Source organism: Eptatretus burgeri, chromosome 13 (genome assembly GCF_056783735.1).
Source record: "Eptatretus burgeri isolate ZD-2024b chromosome 13, Ebu_testis_v1, whole genome shotgun sequence".
NCBI lineage: Eukaryota > Metazoa > Chordata > Myxini > Myxiniformes > Myxinidae > Eptatretus > Eptatretus burgeri.
This window is the reverse complement of record NC_140973.1, coordinates 45,670,386-45,685,487: the sequence shown is the minus strand read 5'-3', so window position 1 is coordinate 45,685,487 and position 15,102 is coordinate 45,670,386. Positions and strand designations below refer to the sequence as shown.

At 47.3% G+C, this 15,102-nt stretch overlaps 1 protein-coding gene across 5 annotated transcripts in view; it reads right to left on the bottom strand.

Annotated features, from left to right (window-relative positions):
• The window catches only part of LOC147014366 (MAP/microtubule affinity-regulating kinase 3-like), a 60,441-nt gene that overhangs the window by 26,770 nt on the left and 18,569 nt on the right, over positions 1-15,102 (bottom strand). For 4 of the 5 annotated variants that reach the window (XM_085852277.1, XM_085852278.1, XM_085852281.1 and 1 more), the window contains exons 3-4: positions 13,195-13,248; positions 7,131-7,179 (exon numbers count right to left, since the gene is read on the bottom strand). In XM_085852277.1, the coding sequence (XP_085708403.1) occupies positions 7,131-7,179; positions 13,195-13,248 (103 nt within the window). Of the gene's footprint in view, positions 1-7,130; positions 7,180-13,194; positions 13,249-15,102 lie in introns of those variants that run through there. The other variant, XM_085852280.1, reaches the window with a different exon arrangement.

Here is a 15,102-nt window from a genome sequence, read left to right as displayed (position 1 = left end):
TAGGTTATTACATCGAACAAGCCATCTAACAACCATCCCATCTGCATGACCCCTCGGCCCATCACGATCCACCACCAACCAGCTGCCTTCTCGCACCCTGACGTGCCAAGGCAAGATCTCGCGGTTCCAGTTTCTCGGCTCCCACAAACGTTCTAACTCTTTCACGACAACTTTTACAACATTGATACTGTTGCTCGACAAGTACGAACCCACGTGGAAGATTGGGTGGGGTCTCCCTGCAGGGGCCGAAACCCCGCCCAGAAAGGGTGAGTCCATGGGAGCCTGCCCAATCAGGGTGGGTAGTGAGGTCTGTTTGAACGAGCCCCGCCCCGTTGAGGGAGATCCATAAATTCCCAGCACTCTCTGAAGTGGTGGTTTTTTTGGGGTTGTTACGAAGGGGTTGTTACGAAGGTTGTTCGGAGGATTTCACCGGGGTTGTTGTTGAGTGTGCAGTTCTTTTGAAGCGGAGGGTTGAGCAGAAGGTCGTGAAGGTGGCGAACGTGTCTTTGCTGGCCCTCTACAAGGAAAGGAAAGAGCGACCCTGACCCCCCTCCGTGGACCCCGCTATTCACCACCCGAGCTCCGCCACAAACGAGTCCCTCACGTGCGACTGGGGACCAAACCAACGAACTTTGTCAGGTGCCGCATCGCGGAGCACCCCCTTCCTCCGACGGTCAGGTACCCAGCTGGACTCTGACTCCCAGCTCATCTCTCTCCTCGGCTGCGAGGGTCCAATAAAGAATTCTGGGTTTATTTTTCATTTGTGTGTGTGTCTGCGTGTGGGCCCATCTTTTAAGTGGAACTGAATAAGTGTTTTTGAAACATTGTAAATACTTCTTGCATATTCGCGTTAAGTCTTGCTTTGTGTCTTCATTTACTGTAAATAAATCATCACAGAAATGTTCCCAGTCCATTTGGTGTCAGGAGCGGGGTTCGAACCCCTCCACCTCCATGGAGAAAATTTACGGGATTTGGACCAGGGGTGTGCTTGACAACCCCCCCCCCCCTTTCCCTCCAAATTAAGAGCGGGATGTTGTGAAGGCCAAATTAATATTTGGCATCCAAACATCCAAATTAACATCCCAAACCAAATTAATATTTAATTCTCAGTACAGACCATGGCGGACCAAGACGGACTGGTACAGGTGGGTTTTGAATTTGTATTAAAATAATCTGTGGCTCAGGACGACACCATGCAGGAAGACCTTTTCCTGCGATCAGACCCAGAGGTAGCATTGGGGGCGGCAGCGGCGGTGCATGAGCAACCCCTGCATCAAATTTCCCCGAAGCAGGACCGAGCAATCCCTGCCGGTTCCGAGCCCGATCATGGCGGATCGGCTCCGCCAAGGCCACTTGACATGAGCCAGTTGGTGGAGGTACTCGGGAACATGCAAAACATGATAATAAACTTGGGAAGCCGAATGGAGGCAAATACGCAAACAATGGATGTGAATGTGCAAAGAATGGAAGAACGCACAAATGCGAATATGCAAGAAATGAAAGGAGAGATGCAGAACATAGGAATAAGCTTACAAGCACAAATGAAGGCGGGTCAGGAAGAAATAAAGGCGGAGCTGGCAAAGGTGAAGGCTGAAATGCAGACTATGGACCGGAAAATGGCGGAAGAGATTGGTACAGTACGTGGGGAAATGACAGAGTTGAAAGTGAGTGTGAAAGATGTTTGGTCCGCAATGGAAACGGGAAAGGAAGAAGTGACGGATAGGATAACGACGGTTGGGCGAGAGGTGGATAAACTCGGACAGGGGATGAAGGAAATTAAAAAAGGACAAGGGCAATTAAAAGCAGAGATTGGGAAAAACACGGCCACGATACAAAATTTAAAACAAGGCCAGCAGGAAGCGAAGGGGGAATTGGAAGCCGTAAAGGAAGGGTGTAAAATGAGACATGAGGAAATTACAGAAATGGTAAAAGGAATGGGACGGAAGGTCGAGACGGAGAGCCAAGAATTGGGGGAGCAATTGAAGAAACATGAGGACGAGACAAAGGAGGGTTTAGCATAGCGAAGGAGGAATTAAGAGACACGAAGGGAGATAGAACGAGTGAAAGACAAATTAAACAAAGTAAAAGAGGAGCAAACACAGATAGAGGGGAAGGTAAGGGACATTAAGGTGGAGCTTGTGGAATGTCTTGAGACCCAATGCAAGGGGCAGGATAGCCTCCTTCAGGAACAGAGGGAGAGGATACGCTCCCTTGAAGCAGATCGTGACAAGGTGAATCCAGTATAGGTAAGGCTGGGCAAGGTGAAGTGAAGCTGGGGCATGATGCGATGCGGGGGGGGGGGTACATGCCAAGCTTGGGGGAGGGGCAGAGGCTCCGGAGTGTCTTGGCCTAACACAGGCCCCCAGTACGATTGTGCCGGAGTGTGTGCAGAATGCGAGTGATATGGCATGGATGAGTGCACAAGACGGTGCGGGGCGCGCATCAACCCAGACGGGTTGACAAATTGTCCGGGCGAGTGGCTTAGGCTTTGCGGGGGTAGAGCACCGCCGGAATCCGGAGGGTCTGCCCCTCCATTTTTCCCACAAGGATGGGTGAATGGGGCTCGGAACCCGGGAGGCCGGACGGTGCCGCGAGCTCCCTACGAAGGAAAGACCGACCTGAGGGCATATTTGGCCCAATTTGACCACATGGCCAGGGGAAATGGCTGGAGCGCGGACGAGAGTGGGATCCATCTCGTAGCAGCGCTGCGCGGTGGCCGAGGTCCTGACCACAATGCCCCCGGGAGCAATAACGTTGGCAGGCCTCCCTTCGGTCCTAAATAACCGATTTGGGATAGAGCAGCAGAGCGAGCTTGTTAAAGCTCAGCTCAGTGGGCGAAAACGACAGCCCCATGAGAAAATGGGGGATTTGGCTTACGATATTCGCCACGCAGTGGGGATCGCACATGCGAACATCGCGGCGCCCTACCAGGAAGACCTTGCCCTGGAATATTTCATCCAGGCTCTTGCGGGCACCGACACCGGGGCCCTGCTGATGACATTTTGACCGGAAAACCTCCAGAAGGCGGCTGACGCTGCCAGCTAGAGGGTCCAAGCGACATGTGATAGCTGTTCGGCAGGTCAGCCCCGTGGACAGTGTGAGCCTGGAGCCGGGGCTGGTCTTGGCACCTGAGCAGAACTGGAGGGAATGGTCCGAGACATGATCGACTGCCGGTTGGCAGAGTCTGGACCATGGAAAGTAGCTCATAGGAGAACACGTGGTGGGCCATTGGTGAATACCCCAATTCGGAATGAGGGGGGGTATAATTTTGAATACCAGAGGCATGCACCATACCGGGTTAAGTGCTTTAACTGTGATCGGGTGGGCCACCTGTCGCGGGAGTGTAGGGCCCCGCGCAGGGAGAGGCCCTGGCCCACCAGACCACCAACTCCGGCCCGAACAGACCAGACTAGCCAGCCCCCAACACCACCCCCCCCGGCCAGTCCCAGGGAAACTAACGAGTGCTGAGCATATAGGGCCGTGTTCGGCCACACCAGATGGGAAAGAGCCCTCAGCGCTGCGACATGTCATTTATTGTGGGCAAATTGGCACAGGCAGTTTGATGATTAGGTGCAAAATTGCCGGCGTGGGGTAGAAGTCATTGTGGACACAGGAGCAAGCGCCACAATCATCACCCCTGTGGTCCTTGATTCGAGTGTAGACGGTTGGGATGAGATCTACCGTCTGCAAAATCATAGTTTGCGGATAGCTACCGGGGCAACGGCCCCAATCATAGGGCGTGGTTTCATGATACTTAAATTGGGCTCGGCTAAAAGAAAAATCAAGGTTTGGGTGGTGGAGGTGTGCGACCCATGTTTAGTAGGGTTGGATGTGCTGACCACCGGTGGTTGCAAAATCGACTTGGACCGAGGGGTCATGCAGATGGGTGGTGACGAGTTGCCGTTGAGGGGTATGAGCACGGATGAGAAGGTATATATATATATATATATATATATATATATATATATATATATATATATATATATATATATATATATATATATATATATATATATATATATATATATATATATAGTGTTGTGGTTGACGAAATTCGCAAACCACCATTCAGGTCCCGTAGGTGAGATATCTCTGTAAGTATATGTGTAGTTAGCCCAAACCCGTTGTTTAGAGGGAATAAATGTCATTCATTCGGGCTGCGACCCTTTTAGATAGCCGTTTTTCTTTTACTATCTTTATTTTGGACCAACCGCCATTACTACCACCACAACCACCACCAACCGCCACCAACCGCATCTCGACAACCACAGCCACCTTCTCCAGAACCGCCTTCACAACATCCACCTTCTCCACAACCGCTTTCACACACCAACCACCAACCGCAACGCCGCTTCACAACAACAGCAACGCCAACAGCCACGACCTTTACCGTCACAACTCGCCCTCGCAACCATCGCATCACCGCCATTCCCGCGCCGCTTGTGGGCACCGATCCTGGACTCGTACAGGGCGCGCACCGAGCAGCGGGTGCAAAAAGCGGCCTTTCCGAGAAATCGGATCAAGAATGATTCACGCCCACTTCTGTTCCGTCCTATCAGCGAGCGTGGGGCGATTTGGCCCTGCCTCCAGGCGCGTCGGAGTATAATCGCTATATGCAGATTCGCGGATCAAGAATGATTCACGCCCACTTTTCCTCTGTCCAATGGGGAGCGTGGCTCTGCCCCCGAGCCGTTCCTGATCCAAAAATCTGCATATGGTTTCTCCTGTCGCACTATAAAGCGCCGAGCGCGGAGCGAATCAGGGCAGTTGGACAGAGTTGGGAAGAGTTGAAGAGTTGAGGCAGTTGGGAAGAGTTGAAGAGTTGAGAAGAGGAAAGAGTTGGAGAGTTGTGGCGGCGGCGAAATCAGTCGAGAGAGTATCTGTCGGGGTCCGGAGAGGCTGGAGAAGCCAAGAATCTTTGTGGAGGTCGGCGCTCGTGTCAGAGTCGGGGAGCTGCGGAGAGGGGAGGCCGGTAACGCGATCGAGGTCGCAGTGGAGTCGCTCGTCGCAGGACCCAAGCCAGCCAGATATCCTCTTTCCCCCGAGCATCAACAACCCCTCCCTGTTTCCCCCCGCGCTGAGATAGTGTGAGAAGGGGGCCCCGTTCCCACCCCATTCCAGGCAGTGCCAGCAAGGCCCGCGGAGTCGGGGCGTCGCCGCCATTTTGCGGCTCATCACCAGACGGGTAGGCTCGACGCGGTCTCGGCCCCAGGCCCGTCTGCCCCCTTGTCGATGAGGGTGGCCCCTTTTCCTTTTGCTTTGGAGTATATGTGTTGTCGGCGCCATCTGTGAAGTAAAACTGTGTAAGTGTTGCCGCGTGCTCGGTAGTCGGTAGTAGATCTGCATTGTGTCTCTTTTGTTACATTTGCTTTTTGTGCAGAATTGTCGTGTTACTTTTACATTTGCTTTTGGTGCATAATTGTATATGTGTGCTTTCCGTTTGCCGCGGAATAAATGTGCTTTATGTTGAACTGTTTTTCCCATTTCGCTTCGTCTTTTCTTTTATTGAATCTCCATCTTACTTCACGTAAAGGGTTGGTCATGGGCTAAATACGCCCAATAATTAATCGAACCGTCGAGGTTGACGATAACACCGCTCGGTTATCCCGATAGTACGGAACGGGTCGCTTAAAGTGGCCCGTGTCCGAAGTCGACCTGCGGCGAGGTGCGATCGCCCGGTCTACCCTCCGTGTGGGTACTTAGGTAGGTTGAATTTGGCGAGCAACCCTATCCCACGCGGGGGGCCGATTGGCACGATCGTGGTGAGGCCGAAAGGCCCACCCGTGACTAGTTCCCGGAGTTAGTCCGAGAGGGTCACGACGGGATTGTCCATCCGGTGGGCGACATGCCGCGATTCGAGTTACGTGGCCGTTCGCACGCCGGCGGGCGCGAATCTGCAACAATATATATATATATATATATATATATATATATATATATATATATATATATATATATATATATACATACATACATACACAGTATACATGTATATTAGAGGGACTGTGCAGGTAGGACGGTTTGGAGACAAAGTGAGAGAGGCGAGATTGAGATGGTTTGGACATGTGCACAGGAGGGAAGCGGAGTATATTGGGAGAAGGATGTTGAAGATGGAGCCGCCAGACAGGAGGAGAAGAGGAAGGCCAAATAAGAGGTTCATGGATGCGGTGAGGGCGGACATGCGGGTGGTTGGAGTGTCAATGGAAGATGTGGAGGATAGAGCGAAATGGAGATGGTTGATCCGCTGTGGTGACCCCTAACGAGAGCAACCGAAAGAAGAAGAAGAAGATATACAGTTTACATACATACATCTACGTATACACACATATATAGATATATATATATATATATATATATATATATATATATATATATATATATATATATATATATATATATACATACATATACACATCAATTCTCTTCAGGAGATCATTAATGAGCTTGGGATTATATAAACTCAAGGTTGTTAAGAATATGTTTATCGCCAATGGGAAATTAAATGAGGCTGACATTTATAGTGTTAGCCTTTCATCAGAGCAAAGAAGGAAGAAGGAACCAGTGCAAAAAACATGAACCTTCATTATTTGCTCTGACAAAGGGTTCATGCTCAAAATGTCAGCTGCACCTCGTTTACCATGGCGTAAACATCCTCTGATCAACTTTTGCTTGATAAAAGCTGTTTATTTTGTGGACCAATACAGACTGACACTCGCCCTCACAGAGAATACTCAGGTATAATAAAGACCGTTCAATCAAGGAACTGCTTCAGATTCACTCAGAATATCGTTCTGTGGTTTCGTTTACAAAAGAGCGTCCCACGGTCTTGACTCTGCATCCGGGGCTCTGAGGCAGAAGAGGAATATTGTGTCGGCAAGCATTGCTCACACCCACTCTCCTTCCTTTCCTTCCTTTTATCCCTTCCCTCTCCTCCTCCCCCCTCACCCTCACAACTGACTCCATTACTTCAGGTTGTCCTTGATGTAATGCATTCCCTACTTTCCTCGGTGCTTTGCTGAATCCATAGTGGTCACATAAAACTTTCATTAAAATCAAGGGTTGAATGAATAAACGAAAGAAGTCGTTGAGTCAACATGGACAAGGCCCCAATTTAAAAGGTGCAAACTCACCAACGTTAGGATGATTCACCATTTTCATAATTCGCACCTCTCGGAAAAGCTGCAAGGGAAAACCGCATGGATACAACCATTGAACCAGCAGGAAGAATCACACAGCAACAGATGCAGCCGACAATCACCACTGCCATATCACAACAGATGTACTATGGGGTTAAAGAGCTTTGAATATATCAAGCAGATGATACTGGTTACAGGGAGACTCCAGATCAAAATGGTTCATCATATCAAGTGACAATGTTGGTTGAGCTAATTCGATAAAGAAACTCATGGAACCAAGCCACTTTGGGTCTTCAAATTCATGTTTCTCTAGTGGAATAAAAAACATAAATTGCAAAAAAAATTACACAAAGGTTAATAAGCTAACAAAGCAACCACAAGACATGTCTGCTTTGTATCATTATTGGCGGGTGTACGCAGCACCTGACTGCGTGCTGCATCATTTTAGGGACGCAGCTCTGCTACTCAACCCCATAGGAATTTCAAACTCGGCCATGGTAATGGCACACAATGGCCTACCATTTTTCAAATAGTACATTGGGATCTTTAATGACCACCGGCAAATGCCAGCAGATCAGACAGCCAACTGTTCTCCTCTGAAGGACTGAGTATTCCTTGATGCAATAGGGCAAGTCCAAGAGAAGGTCCCCTGAGATGGCAGAATTTCATATTCATGCCACAGCTCTCATTTCAATGAGATTTTCATGTCTGAATGTGAAGTTTTATGAATCTTTGAAAGAAAATGGCAGTCATAGGTTTAAGGTGTCCAATCACTAAACCGATTTGCATATATGCAAATTAGGTGTTACGTATGGGACCATTTAAAATGGTAATGTAGTAAATTAAAGCAAACTTTACAACAATTTTTTTTACATGGACTTGAATATTCCACCATGTACAAGGCCTTTTAATACACAAAGAAAAAATTGTTCATTTCATTAATTATATAAATTAGGCCCGTTCTTAACAAGCGATGTCCCATATGTAAATTTCACATGGATTTTTTTAGGATTACACTAAAAGCTCCAAAAAAATTTTTAATGCCATTTTCAGAAGTTCTAATCCAGCATGTATTGGTGATATTGTTACGGATTTGGAAGCCTCTTGTACACAGTCAGCAGTCCCAAAGTTCAGTTATTTCGTTAAGTATACGTTTATAGTTAGGGTCCCGACCCTTATGTCTAATGGGAATTTCATGTGTGCGCTGCAGGTTTCTTTATCGTCAGGTTTTTTTACATTAAATCTCCCCTTCGCTCCATCATTGCCATTACGCACGTATTCAGGGCCACGGGCATAGGCGGGGTGAGGTCGACTCCACCCAGCGAGATGGGTGTGCCTCGCAACCAATGAGGGATAGGAGTACCTCAGAAGCCCCCGACCAATCCGGAGCCGAGTTACCTCAGGGCGGCCCCACCCAGCCAGATGGGATGTTTGCCCTCGACCAATCCAGAGGCGAGTTACCTCAGAGCAGACCCTCCACCCCCGCGAGGGGGAGGGATAAGAAAGGACGCAAGCTGCTCGTGCGGTCGAGAAGTTGGTTGGTTCCTGCTGGTTGAGTTCGTGGCTCCTGGTCAATGGTCGTGCTGGTCGGAGTTGGCGCTCATCCTGGTTGGTGTTTGTGTTCATGGTGCTCGGGTCGCCGATCGTCGTTCACGGCTGGCCAAGTCGCTCCTTGGATTCTGGAGGCGTGGGTTCGAGTCCCACCGAGGCGGGTTGTGTGGGAGCGAGAGAGCTGAGGATCCAGTTTCCTTCCACGGAATCCGAGCTCCACAAACGCAGGTCGGTAAAGACCGCAAGAGGCAGACAGGTACCAACCAGACCTTGACCCTCAGCTCGCCTTCCCTCTCAAGCCGAAGGGCCAAATAAAGACCATTGAGGTCCATTTATTTTGGGATGCGTGTGTGTGTGTGTGTGTGTGTGTGTGTGTGTGTGTGTGTGTGTGTGTGTGTGTGTGTGTGTCTGAGTGGGCCCTGTCTTGAGGTAGAAATTGCTAAGTGTTTGTTTGTATATAAATTGCATTTCTCATATTCGGTTTTAACTCTGCTCTTTGTGCTCCTCTGCCCCATTATAAATCAATCCTGATTGTTCAATGTACCAGCTCGTTGTTGTGCTTCTATTATTGACCCAGCATGGTTCGTACTTGAGAACCAGTAAGCTGATTGGGCTGTAAGTTGTCGTTTGGACCGACGGACTTTGGTAATTCCGCTCGGTTACACCGGACCGAGGTCGCTAGAGCGACCCGGTTCGACAGAGTCCGTTGAGGGTGTGACTTCCCTGGTAATTTGACGACGTGGGTACTTAGGTATATTGAAATTTGGCTATTAACCCTACCCCACGCAGTCTGAGAATTGGCGATCACCGTCCTTAAATGAACCATGACTTTCGGAGTTGTCCGAGAGTCACGACCTAAATTCCGGGTGTTCGGTGGGAGACGGCTCTACTGCTCCACCTGGCGGCCGTTCCTCGCCACCGACCCCCGGCCCACAACAATATATCCTGTATTTTTAGCTTAAAATATAAGTAGATAATTAGTTCACAAGTCATCAAAAAATGTGACGTATGGGACAATACCATTATGTATGGGACATTGCTGGCAAAGTCTGTGGGAAAGACTACTTCAACATCTCCAACATATGACTACTACATTGGCCAGAAGACATTTTGGCCATTCATGTATTCTCATGAGACCTGTCCTCTGTACATGGCCCAGTTTAAGACAGACTAAACAATATGGCATCATTCCATTTTTAAGGAGTTGTGTAACCTCTTTTTGAAGAATATATGAGTTTTTGTTTATCATTATTTCAGGCATCTCTAAGTTTCTTATTTTTCTATGAAACATAGTGGAATATGTATTTACCTTTTACACAAAATTAATACTTTCTTCTATTCCCTTGTGTAAGTGGAAGTAGTCCATATTATAACTACGTTGCCAGATTTGAGATTTTCAGTCTCACTGATAAATCTTTACATCTACAGATTATTACTTCGATTGAATGTACAAAAGCTCTGAGGTCCTGAGAAAGTCAAAACAAAAACCTATATGAGCATGAAAAAATAATTAATTTCCAACAAATTACTCGATGCAAATTATTTTGTTTATTTTCATTCCTTGTACACACACTAAACAGATCTGTCTGATGTGTCCTGTCCAGCTTTAATCATTTTATGCAGTACATTTTTGTGTTTGTCTGCAATAAAGTTGTGCATTTCATTTTCTTCAGAAGTACTCACAAACCATGGTTAATATGATTCTAATTTAAAATCATTTTGCATTTTTACACTTGATAATCAGATGATCACCGTTTCATATCCTACAATATCAATTGCAGAGTTTCCAATAGTTAAATGGCAGATCTTTGTGTCAAAATATTGTTGTGGGCCAGGGGGTTGGGTGGGGGAAGAAGACCACTATGTCGATTCCCACCAGACTCCCCGGAATTGTAGGCCGTCGCACACGGATGATTCCATGACACGGCAGGTCGATTAACCGACCGTGGACGCCAATAACTCAACCGCATGACCTAGGGTCCTCCCGTCTATGGGTTAATCGGCTTACCAAATTAATCACGTGATTTAATTACCAGGGAACATGTCCTCGGTACGCCTTGTCCAAACCGGATCATTCTACTGGATCGGATCACTTTTCCGGATCGGATGCAGCCAAGCGACACTGCCAAGGACGTACCAGCTTAAAGGAACGGATTGTTGGGAATAAAGTCCCGGCTAAAGTAGGATTCGGACCATGCTGGATCAATGGAAGAAAATAAAAAAACGAGCAGGGAACATTCCTAATAATAATAATTTATTTATAAGCAGGCGAGGAAAGATATGTGGCACAGTGATGATTTATTGGGGTGTGTTGTGCAGAGATAGGAAGAAGCGTGTGGTGCGACAATAAACAGGCAACTTACAAAAGGGACACAGAGCAGACTTAACGCAAAATTAATAACGATAATAATAATAACGATCTTCTGCGGTCTTACTTAGGCAGACAGGGCCAGGACACACACACACATACGTACAGACACAGAAAACCCAATGAAGAGCGAGTTTAGAACCGGGAATTGGGCACCGTAAAGGAGGAGCTTGAGTCGAGAAGGGGCGGAGTCCAGAGAACGAGGGTGGAGTAGTAGGCGGGACCAGGAAGGCGGGTGGGGTCGTTGTCCTGTGGGCGGAGACGAGCAGCAGGAGGCGGGTTGTGGTGGTGTCGACGAGGCGAGGCGAGAGAGAGGAGGAGACGAGGTGCAGGAGGCAAGAGGGAGGGCAAGAGGGACTGCCCCAACCTTTATTGGGCCTGCAGCTCGGGGGGAGGGGCCATGCCGAATCCAAACGTCATCACCGAGTTGGGTGCTCCGATTGACCCCGACCCCTCACGTGGCCCGCCAGCTTGGGCCGGAAACCGCCTCACTTCGTTTCCGGCAAGGCCATCTCAAACAGCAGCAATATTGCGCTGTGACCCCACGAGATGACATTAATTGCCCACACCGAAATTGGCACGCGAATCATGCTGCAAAAACCCCCGGGCGACCGGTCGAGGGTCCTGCATGCCCACTCGGGCGTTCGACCAGCATCGATCAACGCGCTCGTTCCGCGCGCGCCAACGTGGCCCACACTGTACATTCCCTGACTCGATCGCAGCCTCACTGGCTGCAGAGACGAGAAGACGTTCACCATCCGTGGAGAATCCACCGCTGCCAGCGAGAACCGAAGGTACATCGCCATGGATAAATCCAAGCACGTTTCACGAGCGGCGTACGTGTCTGCTTTCGAGCACATTCCATACAGTGTGCACGGTTCCGCCATTACGCACGTGGCCAGCGCTCGCGTTCACACAACTCCGCGAACGTGTGCACGGGGCAAACACCAATACGTGTCGGATATTGAGGTTGAAAAGGATCCAGCCGCTTCTACCCGTACACTCGTATCCTGCCCAACATGGCGTAGTCGTCTTTATTGGCCTCCGTACGCGTTTCGTGCAGCATGGGCGTCGTGCTGGCCGTGTTTCTCGTGCCGTAAAAAACATCATTCATGCAGCCTCTTAAGAGGTATTTATTTGCATGCCTTTCTAATGCAATCGGCAATTCTCCCCAGACCATCGGAAGCTCAAGCCGACAATCCCGCACCAACAAGCACAAATGACTCGGCGCTGCAGTTTCCCCACCATGGCGCCGCACGCGCTGGCCTCCACGAGGCCCCACCTTACAGCGAAGGCGCACGTGGATGATTTACCTCAAGAATAATCAGAAAAGAGTGGGGATGAAATGAAGGAAAAAATGATTGAAGCAACCCAAACTATTAGATCATCGCAAAGCACTCCCTTGTTGTCCTGCTAAACAAAAGGAAAGGGGCTATCTACACGTATAATAATGGAATAACTGTCTTGGGACACTATTTGTTGTATGCATGCGGTTCCGAGAACCGCAACAATATGCTCAAGCCTGTTGATTGTGTTATGAAAGGTAATTTACACCAACAATGTATACATCACATTTTAAGCCAATGGAGAATTTAGTCCCATACATAATGCATCCTTTGTTAACACTAATTAATCTCTCTTGACTGCTGTGTATTTTTCCTGTAAGAGAATTTGTGATGAATTATGCAAGTGTTTCAACTTTCTCCACGCTGAAAATTCTGGTGAATGATAAAATACTTTCAGAGAACTTTGAACTTAAACATATTTCTTTGAAAAATCGTGTTTCTTGTGGTCCCATAACGTAATGCACCATGTTTTCTTTAATTACATAATCTCAAGGAATAATGATACATAAATTATTGTGGGTATTCTCCTTGTAGATGCACAACATAAGAATAAAAATCACTGAAATCAATGACAATCTTAATTGTTTTTCAGAGGGATAAACTTTCTGAATGTCCCATACGTAACATGCGTGAATTCTTGGACTTGCCCAACACTGTGTTTGTGATGCACCAAAGTGGCATATTCAGACTGTGAAGAGAACCCGGTCTTCAAAATCAAAGGTGAGTCTGTGCTGCACCTGAGCCATTTTGGCAGCCCATTCATATCAAGACTCCACAAAACAAAGCACCCCACCTTCTGCAGGCTTGAAGGGTTCAGTTGAGTCTTGTCAATTATCTTAATAGCCACCTGAAGGGAGAAGGACAAGGTGAAGGAAGCATGCACAGAGATAACATGGGAAGAGCACGATTTTATAATATAATACAAAAAGGAAATATATCCAGGCATTCAGCAAACATGGGGTGTGCTTGAGAACATCATAAAGATGATGCTTGCAATAGAAAATAAGAAAAGAGAATTAGATGCTGCGAATGAGGCTATGGGTATGCCTCTCTCCACATTAGATGCCCATCCACTGTTACGTTTGATCTCAATTAAAGGTCAGAGGAAAAGTTAAAGGTCACATGAGAGAGCACGAGAGAGAACAGAAAGATAAGTATGCAAAGAGAAGCAATATCAGACGCTTCCACATCAAGTTATGGTCTGAAAATTATTTATAAAAGGGCACATGACCTTTGACTTATTGAACCCAAAATTGATACAGTTCATCATTGTATTACAGTCATTACTTGTGCCAAGTTTGGTTAAATCCCTTCAGTGATTCACAAGTTATTGTGTTAACAAAAAAAACAAACGAGAAAGGGCACTCGGAAGAGCGCATATCTCCGCCATACAATACCTGATCCACGAGAACACATCGTGCCCAATACATTTTTTAAATACCACACTATACAGTACTATATCGTTTTTGGCCTGAACTCTCAATGGTGAAGAATCACTTTGAGAATTAAATAATTCTCGTATCCAGATCCAGATTTGGATCTTCACCAAAATCAAAACAATTCGTCCTTGTGACACACCCAACCCATCCACCAAGTTTTGTCTGAATCCGTCCACAACTTTTTGAGATATCATGCTATATATCATTTTAACCCAATCTCTCAATGGTGAAGAATCACTTAAAAAAATTCTACTTGTCGCATCCAGATCCGGATCGTCACTAAAATCTAATCAGTTTGGCCTTGTCACACACCCAACCTGTCCACAAAATTTCATCCAGATCCGTCCACAACTTTTTGAGATATCCTGCACACAAATAAGCAAACAGACAGAAAGGGGTGAAAACATAACCTCCTTCACCTTTGGTGGTGGAAGTAACAACAGAAGACAGACAACCTGAAAATAGAATGCCTCCGATCTTTCACTGTTAGGGTTAGAAATGAAACTGTATGTGCAAACAGTTAGTCCAGATGTTATTTGTACACAACAGGGAATATGTTATGGATTACTCTTCATTGTCAGAAAATAGTTTATTTCAGAAAAAAAAAAAAAAAAACAAACAAACATAAACAACACCAAAAAAAATATTAAAAACCAGGCAAATGGACCAAAATATATTGTTGAGGGAATGGCAAAAAGTGAGTTATTTCCCTCATTGCATGTATTAGCATCAGTATGAGATAATTTAATTGTGATATGGAGACATGCACCATTATATGTGTGTAAAGTTGCTGTTTTTCCTCTCTGAATGTGTGTGTCTAAAACCACCATCCCTTGACACCCTTTTGATATTCTACCCATTCACAATCTGTCTTTTATGTCCTTTAAAAGGGTCTGACAGGCCACCGGGCACAAGCAAAAGTAGGAATATCACCATGATAGGGAAAGCACATCATTTGATCTAGGTGAAAGGCTGGGCAGTTTGCCACGCCCACAGACTGGGCTACGGGCCAATAGCAGCCGAGTGGGGAGGGGCTCGAGGCGTCATAGATGCGGATGGGGGCAGAGGCTATAAGAGGGTGTGGCACAAGCCGTGGGGTGCCAAATGCAAGGAAACTTGCCACGAGTCTGCACAAGGTACTCCTTGGGTTTCCACGCAGCATGCAGCCTCCCAATACGCCCCCACTGCAGGCCGTGCCCACTTCCCGTCCTTGTTCTGACTCTGTCTGCAGCACGGACTGGTTCACGGCAGGGCCATATCTC